The sequence below is a fragment of the Tachypleus tridentatus genome, chromosome 6, assembly GCF_004210375.1.
Source record: "Tachypleus tridentatus isolate NWPU-2018 chromosome 6, ASM421037v1, whole genome shotgun sequence".
In the NCBI taxonomy this organism is placed as follows: domain Eukaryota; kingdom Metazoa; phylum Arthropoda; class Merostomata; order Xiphosura; family Limulidae; genus Tachypleus; species Tachypleus tridentatus.
In genome coordinates, this window is record NC_134830.1 from 84,678,239 (window position 1) to 84,701,225 (window position 22,987).

The window sequence follows — 22,987 nt, forward strand, 5'->3', positions numbered from 1 at the left end:
TCTAGATTGTAGTCCTCCACTGAAATTACTAATCAAGGTATCCCAAAACCACAAAAGACTCAAAAACGTAAACAAAAATTTTGAAAAATGCATAAGTGTGTAGAAACTTAGAATAAGCTCGTATACTACAACTGTATGAAAACAACAATATTATAAACTAACATACACATTTGACATAGTATAGCATTCCATTATGAACGTGTCCAGCGGTCAGCAATTTGTCACATCCTAAGTTAAAAACCAATAGAGTAAAAAATCATATAAAGACCAAACGGGTAGTTCTATAACAATAGAATTCCCACCTTGGCCTGGTAAGAATTCAGTTCTTAGCATCACTTAGTGAATTTGGATCTACACGAATAAAGAAGAGTGCAATCAAACAACTCATGGAATATGTGACATTTAACAGGGTATTTGAAAGAGCACTGCTTGTACTTTTGCCATTAAGCTCTGTGACAGCATGTCACCAATGTCATGCTCTAAAGAAATCAACAGGCTTACATACAAAATACTAATGTAGTCGGGTAAACATCTGTATGATTTAACCAACTGTACGTTTACAGTCTAAATTAAGTTTCTGTTCTAACATTTCCATTTCCATATTTTTCTCCCTTACTGTGTACATGCACTGACATATTGAGTTTGTTTAATTTTCATTTATTACCAGATTTTCCTGATGTATAGTTCTTGACGGTGTTTCTTGAGATATATTTTTGTAGGATGAGGTTTGTACACAATAACAATAATGCTTTTCGACTTATGTGCGTAATGTTTCGTTTTGTCGATTAAAAGGTCTGAGTTTCAAGATGTGATGTTGCTTATAAAGTTTGATTCTGCGGTTTCAACCGTTGGCACGTTATTAAAGTGTCAGAGTGCAAACCACACAAACCCATGTATTAGTAAGTCAATATATAAGGATGAGAGTAGTTATTACGGTTATATGAATAGGATGTTTCTGTATTTTTGGTACACTATAAAGTAAAGTAACACCCATACAAAAAAAAATCAAGGTTTTTAAAGGGCAAGTGTACTTTAAGACCTTTACTAGAGCGTATTATGCCTTTAAGAAAATTATTAAAATTGAGATAATTCACAGAATTTTTAATCCTCTTATTCTAAACATTAAAAAAGCATTATTATATACAAAAAACAATATTGCCAGTTTACTCAAGAAGAAACGTCACTTATGTAAAAGAGGGTCAAATCTTACTCTGGGGTATCATTTGACCAACCAGTAGAAAAGATCACTGTTGCTCTCTAGCATACTATTGTAATCTTTTCTAATAGGGAGCTCATGTGATGCCCGTTTTGAGTGACCTAAGTAACAAAGTAACAAAGGCAAGAGGGATTTAGAGGTTCTTTTGAATTACTTTCATCATTCTATATCAGTTCAGCTTGTAGCTTTGTATATGTACGCATGATCAGCTAAGAGTTATGGAGATAGCAGAACCAAATTTGATGGTGGACTCGGGGTGGTCTGGGTAATGTCCATATCTATATGTCATATCCTCTTACAAAGGAGACTAAAATGCACTAGGAAGGTGACTCAAGTAAGATAGAAAGTTTTAAGAGTAGTTTTCAAGATCACTCGACCTTAATCTGGCATCATAATTTGTATTTTTGGCTTCTCCCCTTTTGATCTCGGGGCACCATGTTTGAAATTATATTTGAAACACCATTCACATGTTAGCATAACCAAACTTGGCCCATTTGCTCAAGTATCTTGGGCAGAAGTCCTAATAGATTTGTTAGGGTAGAAATTCCATTAGATTAATATGAAAGTAATTGTGAATAATGGTAGAGCTTGATTGATACGAGCCTCGTATATTGGAGCCTCTGCGCATCATGAGAGAACCTTTGAACCTCGCAACAAAACACGGGTATTTTATAATAGCTAAAAAAAAAACATAGAAAATTCACGTATTAACTAAGATAAGCTTATATACCACAACTACATAGACTTGTGGTAACTAATTTTGCAACTTACAGTTACGAACGTCAACTTGTCTCGACATCCAACCTGTAGCTGGATTGACGCCAGACTGTCTTCCTAAAAAAATAAAAAAATAATAGTAATTTGAAACAAAATTTTATAATGTTTTCCTTTCCCCATGAAGCACCAGGCTAAGATAGTTAAACACAACAATCAAGTAAAAATCAAAACAAGAAACAACTACAACATAAAAACGACCCAATATCAAAATATTTTTTAGGTTATTGAGTTATCGTTCCAAGTTCTAAAAGTTGTCACAACCAGGAAAAAGATTAACGCTAGGACAAAATAATTAATTTTACAGTAGTTCTGCAATGAAATTAACATCGATTATAGCTATGATTTGACTATAGTTTAAGGGTAAATCAAGTGAGTATTGGTTTACTTACTTTCACAACAGGGAAGTTTCACCTCAGTTTTCAAGCAGAATTAGAGAATAAAAATTAGAGCCTGATCAGACTAAATCGTATACACATTCGTATTCGTCTACGATGCTAAATTGATATATAAATTAGTTCTATGGTGCTTTTTTATAGTTCACCTATGTTTACTAGATTCAAACTGGTTGGTTCACAAACTAATTTTACAATACGTTCACAAAACTTAGTTTGACATTATCACAAGCTGGTTTGGGGAAAAAAAATTTTGGCTAACACATGCTTAACGGTTGGTGTTCATAACTGATTATAAGCATAATTAACTATAAAAACTAACAAGTTTTGACATATGATAAATAAGATGAAAACATTAAATACTGTCCTTGTTTTGACGGCCGTAGAAGGATGCAACGACAATGATATGGTAATGTTATTGTTATTTCTGCACAAATTATATAAAATAAAATTTTCGCCTCTATTTAAAAAAAAATTAAATGTTCAAAATTTAATTATTTAATTAAAGTTATTATACGCCGAAAACTTTTCCCTTCCTTAGAGAATGAAATTCGATCCACCCCTTCATCTTTTACGTGGAAATAACTCAATACTTGGATATTGTAATGCTAATTATAACGATTTGAGCTGTTTGATGGGCCGTAAATCATATAGCGTTTTCTTTCGAAAAAAAAATCAAATTCTTGTGATATGTCAGCGATCATAAGCAGCCAGTTAAGGACTGGTAATTCTAAGCATGTTTAATCGGGAGCGTTGGACCAACAAAGTTTCAACCACGAACTGGGATAGCGTTTTTCAAACGTTTATCGTCCACGCCATCTTTTTTCTTGCGCGTGCCCGTCTTTTATATATATACGAGTTGTTACATATTATTATTTATTTCGAACGAGTCTCCAATTTATTATGTTACGTGCTACTGTCTCAAATAATCATAACGTTTAATTAGAACTTAAGAGTTAATTAAATGTTAATATATATTAAACTTATGTTATTCACCAACAAGACTGATCACAAAATTTATTTTTATAACAAATATATTAGGTTGAGGAATAATTCGTGAGCGTTTTTAAATAATTTCATTCAAGCATTACATGCAAGACTATACAATACTTCAATGAATGAACACATTACACCCAAAACATTTATTATGATACTTTATTTCATGTAATACCTAGGTATATAGTATGCATTGTTTTAAACGAAATTGCAAGAAATTAAATGCGAAAAGCAGATGGTGTCGAAAATGCTCGATTTTGTCCACTTGACATTCCATTTAATGAGCTGAAAATGAAAGCAAACATTAAAGACATAAGAAAATAAAACACACCATCTATTAGAGCAAAAAATTATCTACCAAATGACATGAAATATTTCGTGAAAGCGTTTCATTTATAAATATTTTTTTAACTTGAAAAAACGTTCACGAATTATTCCTCAACCCAATATATTTTAATATACAAACATAAAACAATACAATTTATAATAACTGTTATTACAAATTATAGTTTATGTTTTATGAACTTACTGACAATACTGAGTCATATCCGGTTGAAATGGGTATTAAAACTTTTATCCTGAAGATGATGTAAAACGGTTGAAACGTTGGTCTCTACTTTAAGTAAAGTTTTAATACCCATATCAGCCATCTTGAGATACATTTTTACTTCAAGTGGGTTTGTCGTCATCATGGACAAACAAATTAATTCTGATTTGATATTGTTAGGTCTCGCCTAAGTCTTTTTCTTGGCTGACCTCGCACTGGATACAAGCTGACTCCTTTCAGGAAAGGTATTTAATGTACTCAGAAAAATAATAATACCCGAAGTAATTCATTGAAGTTGAATGGCTTGTAATGTTCGAAATCTATAATGTTCCTGGTCAAATTCTGTAGTTTTCCTATTAATAGGCGTTAATGACAATAAAAGCTTTCTGGACCTATAGCACACTAACTGTAGCTGACAAATAATAAAATTTCTCTCTCTCAACACGCCGGTTTTTATATACCAATCTAGAAGTTTCTAGAATTTTTAACAGTGTTTAAGCGCGTTTTCGTAAATAAATATTGTTGCTTTTCACTTTCAATAATTCTCTAGAAGCTTGGAGAAGAGGCGGGACTTACGCAAACAGTTAAAAATACATGCCACATGCAAAAATTATACAGAAACCAGTATAAACACTAATATAAACATACAACGGTAAATCCGTTACATAGCGAAGAGTAAGTTAAGTGTGGTAATTGCTTTTTGTTTTAATTAAAATTATTAAAATGCCTAATTTTTCACCACCACACTGTTGACTCGACCCTAATCATTCACCACCCCACACACTTTTTCTATGCCTCGTGTATAAACAAAGTATAAAACGATTCTGAAATAGCAGCGAAGTTTGTAGAAACTTTTGACGCAGATTATTAATTATAATATATATATATTTTAGTGTTTATATCAAATATTAAAATACAATAACTTACAAGCAAAGAAAAATGAGGAAATTCAGGCTACTTAAGTCTTTAACCTTCGTGATACTTTTAAGAAACTTTAAATAGTTTAAAGTTAGTAGTCTTTTGTTATTTACAAAATGATAATAACCGAAAATTGGACATAAAATTATCCTACTCGTTTTTTTATATATACTAAATTACAGACTAAATTCATACTAGCATGTTAGTTGTGTATGGGGAGAAAACTACTTTCTTTCTTTCTCTTTCTTTCTATTTATGGAGGTCACCTAATGGCGTCGTTGAGAGAGCTAGTTTGATTTGGTTTGTTTTGAATTTCGCACAAAGCTACACAAGGGCTATCTGAACTAGCCGTCCCTAATTTAGCAGCGTAAGACTAGAGGGAAGACAGCTAGTCATCACCACCCATTGCCGACTCTTGGGTTACTTTTTTTCCCAACGAATAGTGGGACTGACAGTCACATTGTAACGCCCCCACGACTCAAAGGGCGAGCATGTTTGGTGTGACAGGAATTCGAACTTGTGACCCTCATAACCTTAACCACCTGGCCTTGCCGAGCATGAGGGTGCTAGAAGGCAGTTTACAATTTGTAATATAATTCCAAATAAAACTTGAGCTTTCAGAAGCGCTGTGGTATTTCTGCATTTAAGTGTCTTATGAAGTCGAACCTAAAAGCATATCTTATGTTACACATATGCATCGCCAACCTAGTTAGTTAAGTAACAAGACTGCTAAAAAGCAAAGCATAATAGCCACTAGTATCTACACGCCAGTGTTTGTGCAAATAAAGTGATGTTTTCATTAAAAACGTTTAACATTAAGTATTGAAAATAGCACTTTGTACCGGATATTTGTTTCTAGGATCATAAGTAACTTATCTCGTACCTAAAGTATACAACCAAATTGAGTGAGTGATCTTGTAGTCCAGCAATACAAAATTTCAAAATGTAAAGATGGACACCTCGGCATCAAAACCAGCGAAATAATTGTTTTATTTGAAAAAAGTTTAGAAGTTGGTAACAGAAATACTTATATATCCTTTGATAGATTGTTTAGACAGAGTATTCATAATGAAACTTTGTAGAATGGACGGTAACTGCCTGTTGTGGAGACACAAGTGTAAAGGACGACGTTTCTAAAGTCTTCCGCCTTTCGTCTTCGACTCAGTGCGTGTAAACGCAAACGAACTTGGCAGAAATTTAGTTTATAGAGAGAAAAGTTAAGAATTCCCTCCCCAACTGAGGTGATTAGGAAAGTTGTGGTTCCTCTTTGTCCCTTCATGTGAGAGATTGTTTAACTGTACTTGAAACTTTGCCTGTATTTAATTTTTACTTGTTTAAGATATGCAGTGCGATGGGGCATTATAAAATTAACGGGTAAGAAAGAGCGAAACAAAGGCGACACCGAAGAAGTGAGCCAGGCCAAATTCCGAGAAGCAGATATTAATGTGGATATCAACGTAAGACGACCCGATTTAAAGCTGGGCAATAGAGTTGCCTTGGCTGGGATCTAAAGATAAAATGCCCGAAGTTTGGATGTGGGGGGGAAAGGGGAGAAAGCCCACTTTCACAGAACAGGCGGTCAGTGTGTGTGTGTGTGTGTGTGTGTGTGTGTATTACTTTGTATGTATTTGGGTTAAATTATCATTTCGTTTGGGGTGAAAAGGGAGGCGCAAAATAACCCGGGGATGTGAGAAACTATTATCATCACCCCACACTATCACACAGAAAATTGTGATAGATTTACAATTTTGAAACTTGTTAACTGAAGTAGGGTAGCTCTTATTTGCTAATTTAGAGTAGTGGTCTCAAATGACCTTGTGAACTTGACAGATCTATTATCTCTTTAAGGAGCGTCGATCCGAGCTGCGAAAAGGGTCGGCGAGCCGGAATGTGTGTGAAGAGAGTGAGGAGAAGTTCAGCTTACAATTTCTTGAAGATCACTTGGCGTAGATGCAGTAGAAAGAGCAGGGAGATGCAAAGCCAGCACGTCGACAAGGTTAAGTCACGTGACTGTGGTTTACGAAAAATTTGATATTTAAAGACGGGCCTCTTTTCAGGGCTAAGATCTATAGATCCCACGAAACTGAATATTTTGCTGTGGGGGTGAAACAGGAGTACCCCGAGAAAACCCCTTTCGCTGGTAGGGCGCCGAATAAACTATCCTACCAGTGCCCGACTTTGAAAGTAAAGTGGCATATATGATTAGATATTTGAGTTTTCATTCAGAGCGTGAATAATGGTGTTAGGAGAGAGGTATCGCTGCCAAGTTAGTGGGGTGGCTGCTAGTTTAGTGCGCGTACACACACACAATTATGGCAAGTATTTAGGCATAAGATTAATATCTCCAACGAAACATTAATCTCCCGAGGTGCTCGAAGACTAAACAGTCCTCCTTCAACCCCACTCAGGTATCCCTTCAATTCGTATTAATCTTTCGCCTTTTTAGTACGTGTACAGGTGTTGTTGGTTTTTATAGTGTACTGGTGGATTGTGCGAGCGTGTTATGATTGGTTGGATTATCACAGTTTCCGATTGGAGAAGAGATTGCCTGTCGATTCAACCGATAGCAACCATAGGTTACTAACCTCTAATCTGGAATCTCTGTTAAGTGAAGGTTTAATAGTATTAATATAAAATGATTCTTTGATTTTTGTCTTCCAAAATTTGTCTGTGTCGATGATTCTAGTTTTCTCCCAGTTTATTCTGTGTCTAGTTAACATGGTGTGTTCTGCAATGGCTGAATTTTGTGTTTTCATGAGTCTTGTACTTTATGTTATTTTATTCTTGTCGCGAGTATTCTTCCTGTTTCTCCAATGTATGCATTGTTGCAGGAACACGGAATTTCATAGATGACGTTTTTGAGATTCTCTTTGGTAGGCAGCCATTTGTTTTTTTACCAGAATGGACCTTCAGGTACTATACTGTAGGATTTTTACCAAAATTCCATGTTGAATGTTTTGGCTATGCATTTGAGTTTTTCACTAAAATGTTGTAGGTAAGGTAGATAAATAGTGGTAATGGTGGTGACTTTCTGATCTATTCTTTCTGTCATGGTCTTCTTCAAGGAGTTTTTGATGAAGGAAGAGGTGCAACCATTTTGTTTAAAACTCTTTATGATCTTTTGGCATTCTGCTTCGATGGATGTCTTATCGCAAATGCTTTCTGCTCTCTTGTTTAGACATTGGATTATACTATGTTTTATCGAGGTTAGGTGGTAAGACTGGAAGTGTAGGTATCTGTCCGTATGGGTGAGTTTTCTGTATACAGTTGTGGTTATGTCTTGCTTGTTTGCTGATGAGTAATGTCAAGAAACTATAGTCTCTTTTGTTCATTTATTTCCATTGTGAAGTGGATTCTTTTGTCTATGGAATTAAAATGTTCCAAGAAGGCTGGTAAGTTTTCATGACCGTGACGCCATGGCTTACGAAACATCGTCCTCTACACTTGTCTCAACAGTAGGCAGTTGCCGTCCATTCTACAACGTTTCATCATACTTGTATATTATTATACATTGTATTTGGATGCTGTCACTATGCTGAAATGTAGATATAATTTGCTTGTTTTAGCGCAAAGGTATATGAAGGAATAGCTTTACTGTGTTAGCCACGAGAATATAAAATGGATTTAACAAGATTTAAGATTACCGCTATTTTATTACTTAAGAGTTTTTTTTTAATAGCATTTTTTAGCTTAGGAAATAGTTTAAGTGGTAATGAAATATTTTATGGTGAACGTTTTATAGGTTATACAAGGCAGATTTATGAACAAGAAAGCTTTCATTTAGTTAAAGCTAATTTTAAAAGGATATTGAACCTCAAAAGTTTCAAAATTTATTTACTGTTTTAATATCATAAAGAATTGTGTGTTGCATATGAAGTAGACATAGTATTTTTCCAGTTAAGCCACATTTAGTTGATGATTGACTAGCAAAATTATTTTAACTTTATAGTGATGATGTAAGCTTAGTTAGGAAACAAACAATTTTCATGTCGGTTTACGAAACTTTGAGTCATGGTGAAAAAACCCTTCGAGTATGTTTTTGTTTACGCTGTTAAACATATCCTTAATGAATCACGCAGAATGCTTTCCTTATATTTATTTCCTATTCTCTAGGATGGGCACGTTTTGTTACTTAGTATGGGTGGAAGCTCCCGGGCAGAAGTTGTCTTACGAGTTCCGGGTTCTGTACATTGACCCTGCCAGTATACAAATAATTTGTAACATGGAGGCTAAAAACCATTTAAGTTCCTTTTGCGGAATGGATAACGACCAACGAGAGTCTATACGTTCTTCGAGTAAAATTAAACCAATGTGAAATTTAATGGACTGATTAATATAAAAGCAAAATTAATGTTAGAGATATAGAAACAGCAGATTGGCGATCGATTTCTTACAACGAAAAGTTATAATTATTGAAACATCCCACAGTCTAGCTGTCTTGAGTACGATATTATATATGCAAATAAATTATTAGTGCAACGGTCAGAAACATACAATTTAATTTATATATCATACATACAAGCAAGAAAATATGCATCTATTTTATTTTCAGCTGCCAAGATTAAGCGACAGAAACTTCACTCCACTGTTCTTCATTAGCATTCACGGAACAAATAAGTAGAAATCTAAAATATCTAGCAGGTGCATCTTAAGTTGTATTTCACGGTCTCTCAATTGGTGCCCGTGCGCCTGAGAAAACAGAAGTTCTAGCAGACGTGCACATCAAATCCAAATATTTCGAAGAATATTTATGAAGGCGAACAATCTCGTACATGCTGGACATCCTATGGAAAGCGAATAATGAAGAACATCTGATAGATCCGACAGCTCCAATCAAAAGAGAAGTTTCCCCCATTCATGTTTAATAACCGACATCTGTTGGTATCGTCAGCCCCGATGTAAAATTAGGTAGTTTGAAATATCGACAGCCAAATGCATCGTTATCTAACAGTGATGCGCATGAATAGATTAACGAGATTCCCACTGTCCCTATTTACTATCTAGCGAAACCACAGTTAGGACTAGTGCAGGAATTTCAGTACACTAAATAAGTTTTTCCTTTTATAAAATTTAGCTTTGTGACATGCGTAGATAAATTCTAGAGTATACTGAGTAAGTTTGATTTACAATTTTAGAATCATCATGTCGCCTTTCCTGTCCGATAAAAACGCTGACCTATTCTTTATAACAACCGGGCAAATGACTATTCTAAATGTGAACGCAAAGAGAAAGATCTAAAATAGCTTTAAAACGGACTCCTGAAAGAAGAAGAAAACCTAAAAAACATCTAAAGGAGGATTGTTACGAAAGAGAGAAATAAAAGTTCAAATGACAGCAGCTAGAGATAAAGTAATAACGAGTCCAATAACTACTGTGGAGTAAATATTATAAGCTTTAAGAGAAAATAACGATTTCTTTTATCTATAAAAATCTTATTTTTAGAATGTAGAATGAAATCATAAATTGCAGATTTCATGGCTATAATCCTTTTACGTCTAATAACATTTATATTTTATTTCGCATATATTCAGCTAAAAGATTTCAATATTTCGGCCTGGTTGCTCAGTCCTGCTATGCTCCTCTTATGTTGGTAACCTTGCATTCTCGAAAATCTAGAAGCCTTAAATTTGAGCACATTTTCAAAACTATTGCTTGATCATAATTCGTCCTGTCCTAAATATTCTATAGAGTTGTATTACAAGGTTAAAGTACTCAAAACTATACAATAATTGAAGTACGCTCAATTAAAGTCTATGATAAATTACAAAATTAAATAGATATGTAATTAACACTTCATTTTGTAAAATACTTTCTCTTCACTTTGTGTTTTTCATATACAGATTGATACTCCACGATTTGTTTTTCATTAAACACTGACTAGCGGACATTTTATCGATGTTATTGGAACTTATGTTAAAACTGAAACAAATTGTTTTTAGACATGACTTAAACAAGGTGTATTTTAGAACATAAGATTGGTTTTAATTTTGATGGTGAGGTAGTATGGGCTTCTTGATAAGCTGGTCTATCAAAATATTCTTTATCATACGCATAGAACACATTGATACCGCCCATTGCATTTTCACTAGCTGACTGGTAGATGAGTACGCCTATTGTTAGTGTTTGGCGTATTGATATTTGTATAGTTTTTGTTTCGGTTATTATGCTAACAATGTATCCTTGCTTTGGAAAGTTTCTTGCAGTTTGTCACGTTGAAGGTATATTTTCCTGTAATTTATATACTTAAACGAATAACGTACGCGCGTGTAAAGCTTTATAAAAACTTCTTTAAATTACGCAAAAATGGAATGAAGAGTACAGAAGTACGGACGACGTTACTATGTGTCTAAGATAGGGGTGGATATAAATAGCACCGTACACTGCAAAGGGAAACATTTGTAGAATGGATCCGTCATCCCTCAAAGTCCCATTTCAGACAGCAGTGTGTGTTTGTTGAGGTTTTGTGCATGGACATATTCATTTGATTATAAACACTTAGGATACCGGTTCTGTTACGCCATCGAGTCGGAGCAATAGAGATTAATATTTTTTTTCGCTTTCCAAGTTTTGAAAGTATCGCTAGATCTGTTGTCTCTTACTAAATGAGAATAAAAGGTTTGTCGTTTTTAATCAGACCATTGATCTTAAAGTATCTTTTATACTAGACGTGTTTGGTGGATATCTCATGTATTGGAAGAGGTCAGAATCATTCACAGCTTTACGTACCTAACTAAACCTGTATGTGAGTAGCTTAAACAGGTCACTTAACTGTTTTAATTACTTTAAATACACGGTACTATTTTATGTTTTAAAGTTTGTGCATTCAAATACAAATTATCATGACAACAACAAAAAATAAAAACTTTGTGTGCTAAACACGATTTTCTCCTAATTTTTACAAGTCAAATTCTCTAGTTTTGTCACTTTTCCAACCGATTGAAAACTTCCTATTAGGTATTTCTAAAATGAATGGTACATTATGCAACAAAGAGGTTGAACATTCAGGATTTCAAAATTAGGCATAGTTAATTCCAAGCTAATGATTAAAAAGGCAGCCTGTTGTATTTATTTTAACATCTGTGTTTGTTTCAGTTTAATATGCATTTAGAAATGCATGTAACTTATAATACTAAATTTGTATTGCGAAGGTCCTGCTTGTAATCTAAATTTGTAGATTATCCAGCGTAGGAATCAACAATATATATTTAACATTGTTGCACACTGTACTTTGTGAACCTCGCCTGATGATTATAAAAAGGTAGCCATCGCAATACGCGGATAGTCAGTTTAATATTGTTGGTGTGCTAAAGTTGGTACACTGTACGCTTCGGATACTATACTTGTGATTGACGCTTATTATACGGGAAAGTACAGATGCCTGGCCAGGAATGTTTATAGATTTTGATCATTACAAATGTTTAACTTTAATGAATTAATATTGGGCGCATGAGCAGCAAGAAACAGCTTACCCATTAAGTGAACTGTGCAAATATCAACACAATTAATTCGTTCGTCGTAAACTATTGATAAAATATTCGGTTCCAGACTAGAGAGAAGACTAGGACCTTTCGAAAAATAAAAAAAATATATCATTACAAACCAAAAGGCCTTGAAGAAATGAAATTTCGGATTCGTGATGTGATCCATCCACTGTTATGGTGGAAAAATGCTTTCTTGGAATTTGAACATAGAATAATTATAGCGAATGATGGAAGACACGTGAAAGTCCATTATTTATATTCAATACTTATCTTAAATAACACTTAGATTTTGTTCAAGCTTATTTTTGGTATATTCATTTTCGGATATATACATACATTTGAAACACGTCATATAATAACAGATAAGAGAATTTTCGATTTAACATTTAATACATGTACTTAAGGTAACTGTTACCTTACTTCCCTCTTTTTTGTATCTACAAACTTGGTTACGAAAGAGAGCGCTTAATTATAATAACTCTGGCAAGACTTGTAAACTGTAAACATATTGGAAAAACATGCATTTTTATTTATTTTTACTTGTTTGTCGAACATTCCTATTGATTCACCTATTTAAAAATTGTGCATTTTATGGAACAATTTATTGTTTTTGGAATGAAGATGACAAACAACCTCGCGCAAGTTGTTTTTATTATTTATACCCGATATTACGGCTTACGCTTTTTAAAGGGTCTATAAACGTCACAGTGCAAAACTTTAAATTATACCAGAAAATAATATAAAACTACAGCAATACAAAAGAACGGTGCACGATGAAGCGTGCTAAAAGTATTGAACAAGTTTGAGTTTCTGGTCGTAATAAGAGTAAATTTTAAATGAATTGATAAGTTTAAAGAGACCAGACATTGTACTTATTAATCCAAGAACTTTTGGACCTATTCAGAAGATATTCCCCATTTTTTAACGTTTACATCCAATGGCATTTTCAAAAATACTTAGCATTCTTCGTCGTGCATCGTTCTTTTATAATGTTATAATTTCATCTCATTTTTGGATACCACAATTTTAAATCAGTCGTAAACTGTTAAGCGCACAGACCCTTGAGAAAAGCAAGTCAAATTGTCTTGTTGAATAAATAATATTCATTCAGCCATAAAACCTGTTGAAAGGAATAAAATGTTTGTTTCTTTCTGTTTAGGATTAACTGAACTTTTGAAATATAGCCTGATGAAGTGTTGCTTAAAAACTTTAATTCTGACGTTAACTGTTCATGCAAGTGCCGTTTTCACTAAAACGTCTGCTTTATAGTTTAATACGAGTACAAGATTACACTGCTAGTGAATCAAAAGATAAGGACATTAATGTTGTTTGCTTCAAGTTTTAACTTGAATATGTGCATGTTAGAACTAAGAGCGATTAAAGTTGCTTTTTGATACCTAGTTGTAAAATATAATTAAGTGCATTAGTATATATATAGGAACTATACTTAAGTAGTAATATTTAGCAAAATACTCGGCTTAGAACAATAGTATTTACTCTTATAAAATATGAAAAATTATTCACTTCGTCAGCATGAGTGATTTTATACATTAACACCTGCTACACGAGCTAGCCCAGCATCTTTTCGTATTAAGCCTACGATGGTGAACAAGGGAGTTAAATTCCAGAACCCAGTAACTCAAGAGTTTACCAATAGATCTCGTTGAATGAAGATTGCACTTCTTAAACGAAACAAAAAACTATATTAATGAAAATATGAGTAGTCGAAGAGTTTGCCAGTGATGACTAGCTGCCTTCCCTCCAGTGTTACATTCCTAAGTTAGGGGCAGTTAGCGCAGATATCCCTCATGTAGCTTTGCGCGCAATGCAATAAACCAAACTTATCTGACAAGAACCCACGGTTTAACTTAATCGCCACACGTAAACTACCACATTCACAACCACATCTAGAACATTTTAATCATATGTTGTTGCTATATCATTTTACTCTACATTTACAAATTAACTTCTCCGTGTTGGCTTTCACAGGCTCGGGTCAAGTCACACGTCTGGTCTCGCGACCTAGAATTTGAAAATAGTGCCAAACGTCTTCCATTAAAAAGCAATCCAAACACTTCTGGCATCATTTTTTTTTTTTCTTTTTTTGATCAACATCAAGATGTCGAGCTGACTTGTGCGACATACGTGAAATAACAACCAAAAGGTTTTAGCTATACTTGATCCAATGTGCCTATTGAATTCCAGTATTGAACAAAGTCTTTCTGGAAGCGAATTGTAATAGATATAACATGGCGCTAAAATAACTTATATTTTTAGTTTGAAATATATTAAAATTTTTCTATACAAAATGTAATAAAATTAATCAGCTAATTCTGACTTAAACATAATAAATAAGATTAAACTTGCTATTTATGCGTGTTAAGTATATCAATAAGTATTGAAATAAAGATATTCAATAAAATAAAATGTTAGGTTACTTGAATTTTATAAAAAACTTCCACAGAAAAACAATAATTGTGTATACGTAGATTGTATTTCCAAATATTACATGATGCTTAACAGTATTAATTATGCAAGTTAGTGTAAAATTGTTTTTTACTTTTCACTAGACTTTATTCCATATTTCTGCATCAAGTGGTAATAAGTGTTTCAATGCTTTAAAATATTTGAAATATGTCTGTCTTTACATGTTCATCTTCATAGAAATATCAAAATCTAATTATAAATGTTACTATCTTTCTTATTTCACTCTAACGTATTTGTATTCTTCTCGCTCTTCAAATGTTTTCCTTGTGCAATATAGTTCATTCACAAGACTAATACATTTAAAAAATTGTTTATTGTAATTATATTACTTTAAAACAAAGTTTCATTCTAAGACATTCAGATGCCATTACGGTCTTAAGATGTAATTTCATAATATTTCATTATAAATTATTTACCCCCAGTGGCGCAGCGATATGTCTGCGGACTTAATGCTAGAAACCGCATTTTGATACTTGTACTGGAGAAAGTACAGGTAGTCAAATGTGTAGCTTTTGCTTAACTACAAATAAATAAAACCTCTGTACGATGAATGTAATCACTCCGAGTTCTCATAATATTTATGAAATATAAAATAAAAATGTAGACATATTACAATTATTTATCGAGAGCCATTCAAATGGTTTGTACTACATGCAAGACATATAATCAACGTTTCTGAAAACGTAGATTACTCACATCACGGTCCAAAGGCTTGTGTAACAAAAGTTTCTTGCCAGAAAGAGTGAAGTAATCATACGTTGCTGATTGAATTGATAAATCCATCTGGCTGATATCACCCAATATAGGAAGTTCAGAAGGTGAAGTTGTTTGATTAATTTCTGTAATAAATAAGAAAAAGTGTTTAAACGAAAAGTTTCAATTTTTAACTGTAACGGTTGCAAAAGCGTATTCATTAAAATGTTAAAAATGTTTCGTTATTTTAATTTTATATAGCATTCAAAAAAAATGTTATATGCATTTACACATTGCCTTTCAAAAAAAGATTACACAATGCTTTGCACTGTTTCTTTTTTGACTAAAAACCTCTCAAAATCCAGGAGTAAAAATTGTGGGTCTACAAATCTACCCAAGTCATGCAATAAGGCATAGAAAATTTTATGTCCTAAAATATCATGTTCATGACAAGATTTTACACTTTAGAAGTTAGAAAAAAAATACTCGGATAACATATGATCACGTTCACACAGAAGGGAAAGATGCGTTACTTTTCACGTACTGGACAATGGAGGACAAGACAGAATTAAAGTGTGCCATTTTCCTGTAATTAAATTAATATGGTGATCGTAAGTACGTTCAGACAGCGAAAGGTCAGTGGTATCTACTCCAAACACAATAAAAGAATTGAATGGGCGCTCTACGCACACCCACAATACAACCTCAAGAGAGATCGTGACATACAAGTTGCAGGTGCAATGAACGTGCTCCAGTGTTTAAATTCGGAAGTAACATTTTTTTAGAATACAATAGAAAATATGAAGAACTGAAAGGTCAAACACGTGAACAGTGGACGAAAGAGGGTGTTTTTTTTTTAAAAACACAAACAAAAAAAAATTATCTTTGTTTAATATAACATGCTATTGTTTTTGATTAAAGGGTTATTATGACAAGCTTTAAGATTTATTGTTAGAAACATAAATAATACGGTATTTGGATAGTGTATTGTTTGACTAGCTCAGAATAAAGTAAAGAATTTTCAGAGAAAGTCCTTGAAACAAAGTTAATCTGTGTTTTATAATATATTCGTTTATTCTTATAAGCACCACTTATAGCCAAAGTTAAAATACAACTCAGATATGTAAAAGGTTATCCTAAACTAACTGAACCCACCTGTGTGGACTTTGAATATGCAGGATACAATGGTGGTAACTATTGCAGTAAACACAAAACTAGTTTGACTTGTCAACTGAATTTTAAAGCAAATGAATTGGCCTAAATGGACTTTATATGAAGAGAACGACATAGCATTTAAGGTACAACTACGACCTTCATAGTGTAATTTTTTTTATATCACACACACAGTTATGCTCACCATTGGCACAGCGGAATGTCTACGGGCTTGCAACGTTATACCCGTGATGGGCAGAAAACAGATAGCCCCATTCTGTTCCTTTGTGCTTAACTACAAACATACAGTACTGTAAAAGAGCATTAGGGCAAAAGAATACTTTATCATACTTAAGTTTTAGATAATTTCCCTATGTCACTGCAGAATGCAAGTCACTCTTGAAAGCAAGTGAACCATGCAAGTTGTTCGATATGATCTTATACTGTACAAAAGTATTACAACAAGAGAATATTTCGTTATTCTTTTCCATTTTATAAGGCTAATTCTTCCATGCCATTACAGGATGGCAATTTCAACACTATGGTAATACTTCATTGATCCCTGTTGACAACTGAATGAGTGATTTATTCTTTAGAATTCTCATATACTTGTATCAAGGGAATGCCAAAAAGGTTTCTGCTTGAAGGAGCAAACTGATCAAATGTAGATCATAAAATAACTGTCATGGTACCCCATACTGTGTCTTAACTATATAGAAAGAAGCTAGCATATGGTACCGGGATATGGTAGAAGTCAGTTTAATAGCACTCCTCAAATAAACCTTAGTAAAACGTGTTTAACACGATATATTAAGTTTCGTTGTCACACCACAGCCCAGAAAGCATAGTGATTGTCATTAGAATAGAGAGTTCACATAAAATCTTTGTGATACTGGTTAGACTTTTGGACACATTGCTTCAGATTTGAAATGCTCCTCAAACACTGTCAACTACTCCCTAGATTGCGAGATCGAGAAGGTAAATTTGCAAATATGAAAGAAAGAGGCAGAACACCTGAACTCAATGATACTGATGTTAAGTATATTCATTTATGCAGCATTAAAGCCAGAAGAAAGACTGCCACTGATCAAGCATCAAATAAAAGACCATTTACCAAATGACAGAAAAGTGTCCAGATCTACAGTACCGAGAACTGTAAATGAAAATAGAATAATTGAAGTGTAACACTTAAAAAGCCGTTACTTTGATCTACAAATATTGTCAAGAGAGTAGAATTTGTTAGAAACTGGCCTGTTGATGAATGAAGAGGAGTCTTGTGGGTATACAAGTCCAAGTTTGAAATATCTGGTTCAAATTGTAGATCGTACGTCTGGCAGATGAAAGGTGAAAGATACTTACCTCAATGCGTAGTACATATCACGAAGCTATGGGGGAGATTGTATGATTGTTTGAAGGTGTTCTTCTGTTGAGGTAACAGAAGACATTTGTAAAATAATTGCCTAGTGCAAGTACCAACAGATACTGATCTGTCATTGTATACTCAGTGATCGTCAAATTATTTGTAAAGGATTCTAGTATCAAAAAGATAGTAACCCCAAACCCTCATCCAATTTGTGCAGAAATTACTTACCTAAGGAAGAAGATATGGGGTCATTCAGATGATGTAATGGCTCACCTAGGGTCCCAATCCCAAACAAATTCACTACATCCGAGATTCGATTGATCAAAAATCTGACAAATCGAAGTTTTATGGAAGTGTATCAGAGGCATGGAGTAAACACCAAAAGGACATTTTGGTTAAATATATTACAACAATGCCTGAAAGGCTGTTTGCTGTTATTAAATGAAAAGGGGAATAACAATACAAAACATTAACTTTTTGCTGAACTTAAAAACTTCCACTAATTTTCTATGGTTCTAAATATGAAGATTGATAAAAATTTTGGAGTTACCTATGATTCATGTTTATTGTTCTTTGAAAGTAGCCTGAATTCTAATTTGTGATTATCCCAACAATTTATATAATACTGTTTAGTTTTATTCCTAAACACCACGATTCAGAGCACTTGTTTCGAATATATATTATTTTATAAAGAAGTGAAATACGTGAAGTTTATTTATTGTCAAATTTATCGTCAACATGGGGCAGACATTTATAGAAGAATCCTTTGACCAACATAACACAACAAATATTTATACTACTATATTTATATATATATATATATATATACATATACATTGTTAAGTAGTTTCTGAAATTTGGCGAGCGACAGCAAGGATTATACAATGGTAAATGACAGTAGAAGTAAGTCTACGTACACACAACTGCAGAAGCAAATAAACATTATAATCACGCTATATAACTATCAAATTTTAATAAGTGGACAAAAGGAGAATAGTAAAATGCAAAATACTTAAAGAACTAGAAAGAGAAAAAAAGAGCTCGAATAGAGAAAAAAGAAGGGGCAATAGACTAGAAATAGAGAATAACAGTTCAAATTCTGAAAGAAAAAGAGAGGAGAACTATAAATAGATGAAAGAAGAGCACCGACTGAAAATGCAAAGCTCAAACTGATTTAAGAAAGACCTAAGAATGACAACAGATTCAGGACCAGCCAACACAACCTGTCCATATTTGATTAACAGAAATATGGAGAGAGCTTTCTTGGAGAGATACGAAAGAGGATATGCATAAATTAAAGTAGAAAAAGAGAGAGAGTAAAAAAGATTGTAAAGAAAGAGAATAAGAGCACAATAGGGATTGCCAAGCTCACCCAACGAGAAGTTCGACCAAAGAATGACGATGATGTTAGGGCCATCTGACCAAAGGGTGATATGAATCCTTTCCTGGAAAGAAGGGCCTGGCATGGCCTAGCGCGTTAAGGCGTGCACTTCGTAATCTGAGGGTCGCGGGTTCGCGCCCGAGTCGCGCCAAAACATGCTCGCCCTCCCAGCCGTGGGGGCGTTATAATGTGACGGTCAATCCCACTAATCGTTGATAAAAAGAGTAGCCCAAGAGTTGGCGGTGGGTGGTGATGACTAGCTGCCTTCCCTCTAGTCTTACACTGCTAAATTAGGGACGGCTAGCACAGATAGCCCTCGAGTAGCTTTGTGCGAAATTCCAAAACAAACAAACAAACAAACTGGAAAGAAGTGAAAGATTCGCCCACAGTCAGAACTGGGACAAAGGCGATTGGGCAATCTATCTCAGCCCACTTCTCACAGGAAAAAGTGTGCACGTATTTCCAGGCATAACGTCAAAAGTTGCCATCAACTATGATAAATTAAAAGTGACTGTTGAAATGACACGAACTTATTGAAGGTTTTCAGTGGAAGTTCAATGAAGTCTGCAGTGATGCTGCATAAGATGGACTAATATGATCACATATGACATGGTTTTGAGGGACTTGGCAGGCCTATTTGCAAGTGAACAGTTCAGGATATGTTCAACTGACATTACTGTTTCTAAAACAAACATCACCAACAAATATGGAGCTGACAAAGCTTGCAGAATAGCGTATGGATGCCTACTGAGGGAGTATAACTTAAGACCAAAAGTATTTAGTCAAATTCAAAAACAGTGATGGCTGATCAAAAGCAAGAATCTACTGAGGGTAACAGGAGGTTAATATACAGAAAGGGAAAGAGATGCTAGATGTATTATAAAATCTTAACATAAAACAGTTGGAGCTATTTCCAAAGATAGTATTGGTAAGAAAGAAAAAAGGTGACTGGTACTGTGAACGCTAATACCATAATAAACATAATCAAGAAAACCTATCAAATTCACCACATAAAGGAAGTGCAACTTCCATCATTAATCAGTATACAACAAATGGTCAGCTCAAGTTAGCAAAGAGATTAACAGTGCCAGTAATGATTGGAACATGTGACAAATATTGAGATAACAAAAACGTTAAAAGTATGAAGAAAATTAGAGTTGTTCTAGGGTGCGAGGCCATTCAAGCGCTACAGCAGATATTCTATGCTTGAGTTTGTTGGAAACAAGGTGGGAGACTGACGGATAGTCATGGAAAAAAAAAAATCCATATACATAATACAGCAGTTACAATGACTAAGTAGCAAGTTAGATCCTTCCTGAGGTTAGCAGTATACTACAGGAAATGCATCTCAAGTTATGCTGAAGTTATTACACTATTTACTGACATGATCCAGAAAAGCTTGCCAACCTAGATAAGGAGGAAACAATCACATTAAATGGCATTCCAGAAAAAAAACGACACATTGAAAAAGTTTACCCATTCTTAGAATGCTAGACTTCATTAAACCATTCGTTGTTTAGGCTGATGCTCCAGACACTAAAATGGGGGCAGCACTCTTACGAGAGCATGTAGATGGACTGTTTCCAGTAACGTACATATGCAAAAAGATGTTATGTATTCAGAATAACTACTAAATGATTGAATAATGGTGTCTGGCCATCATATTTGCCATTTCGATGCTCTATAATTACTTATACGAGAAGGTTTATATCATCCAGACAAAACAAACCCTTGCATACAGTCAGAGAAGCAAAATCTATAGTGTGAATGAGAATCATTGAAGTGGACATTGTACAATAAAAGCTACATCCACTACATTGAAACCGTAAAGGAGACTGCAAATGTTTATACAGACTGTACGAGTAGACTTTATGATAAAATATATATTGAAAAAAGGGCTTACTGTCAGATGCAAACTACTATTTATTATAGGTAGTAATGTTAGTTTATTTTGTTTGTAATTCATTGATCTCGAGACTGTCAAATGTTTTGTTTGCAATACACTGATGTAGAGGCTATGAAGATTACAAGAATGCCTAAATATAAAGAGCTGTAAACAGACGAGTGGAAAGAGGTAAAGTCGCATAAAGGAAAAGTTAGAAAATAAAGTTAACTGCAGTGAGAGGGAATGGCCAAATGGTTGATATGTTAAAGTGGGTTTAACAGTTTGAAAAAGTTAAGGAAAATAATTTGTCTTATCAAAAAGTTCTAAACTAATTAGAACCCAACTGTGTGAATTTTGACAAAAGGCAAACGATTATTTGAAATAAAAAACGTGGAGGATTTAGTGGGAGTTCAGAATACAAGTGCGGTAACTTACGTGCCTCTTCTGATAAAAATAGAGTAAAATAGTTTGACTTGTCAACTGAATTCTAAACCAATGAATTGGCCTAAGTGAGCTTTTGACAAGAATAAAAGAACTGTATAGTGTTCTAGATTCAACTAAGATCTCTGTACTAAGACTTTTCGTACACATGTTTAACTTGTTTTTAAAATATGTTTTTAAACAAGTGGACTGCATGCTGTTCGTTTATTCTCGAATGTATCGCCAACAAGTTAAAGACAACTACTGTAAAAAAATCCTTAGCCGAACACACCGGAATACGTTTCTGAGAAAGACCAAATTATCTGTTAGATTAGAGCCAAACTTACTTGTTATGTTTGTTACATGTAGTAACCGTCTAGTTTCCCCACGAGTATTTGAAACGTTTAGTAATGGAAATCGGCCACTGACTTATATTCACGTATTTTCACCCGTTACATAATGCCCACTTTGCTTACCTCAGTTGTAGTAGAACGTATTAAAAAGACCTTTAAGCTGGTCCTCGTACCACAAGTTAATCCATATTCCCTTGTTTTCCACCGCCATTTAGTACAAGGGTTTTACCCTTATTTGAAAATTTAAATCTCCAACTTGAATACATCTTTATGGATCTAAGTGCACGAATATTTTGTTATAAAATATTACTTTCCCAATAGTGATAAATGTTCATTGGCATCATACCACATACAAAAAGCCAAATAATTTCAACGTGCCATTCCACCACGACGAGTTGTGGTATGTCTTGCTGATTTATATATTCAAAATTGCTTTAATTTAATGTATTCAGCCTTCTATACAAAATGAAGGTGAACTATTAAAGGTTCATAATATATTTGACACGTAGTTGTCAAACAGTGAATTTCCTATCATGCTTGCAAGCAGTTCCTAGTTTCCCCTACATTCGAGACTTAAGTGATTACATTCTCATTACCCTATGTATATAACTATCAATAGTACTAGTATCAATGGAATATATTGAAAAGAGTATGCCAACAATGATGATTCAATAAAACATCCTTAAAAACGAAATATTTGCTAACATGTATACTCAAATTATGTGTCCACTTTATTTGTTGCATAAGAGTAGTGTGGATATCTTCAATAAACTACGTGTATAGCATGATGTCATGAAACCCAGTTTTGTCTGACTGAAGCAGCACCTTAACCACTTTGATATTTGTATAATCACCCATTTCTCCATTCATACACAATGTGGTCACACAAGTGACAACGTAATTTATGTACATTAATACAATTCCCG

General features: G+C 33.9%; 1 protein-coding gene across 4 annotated transcripts in view; it reads right to left on the bottom strand.

The window, feature by feature from the left end:
• Nucleotides 1–22,987, bottom strand: part of Cad99C (cadherin 99C) — a 243,147-nt gene that overhangs the window by 203,014 nt on the left and 17,146 nt on the right. For 3 of the 4 annotated variants that reach the window (XR_013029256.1, XM_076505837.1, XM_076505838.1), the window contains exons 4-5: nt 15,511–15,653; nt 1,988–2,050 (exon numbers count right to left, since the gene is read on the bottom strand). Coding sequence is in view for 2 of the 4 variants with exons in the window: in XM_076505837.1 (XP_076361952.1) it covers nt 1,988–2,050; nt 15,511–15,653 (206 nt within the window). In the remaining 2 variants the exon portion in view is untranslated. Of the gene's footprint in view, nt 1–1,987; nt 2,051–2,382; nt 2,636–15,510; nt 15,654–22,987 lie in introns of those variants that run through there. The other variant, XM_076505839.1, reaches the window with a different exon arrangement.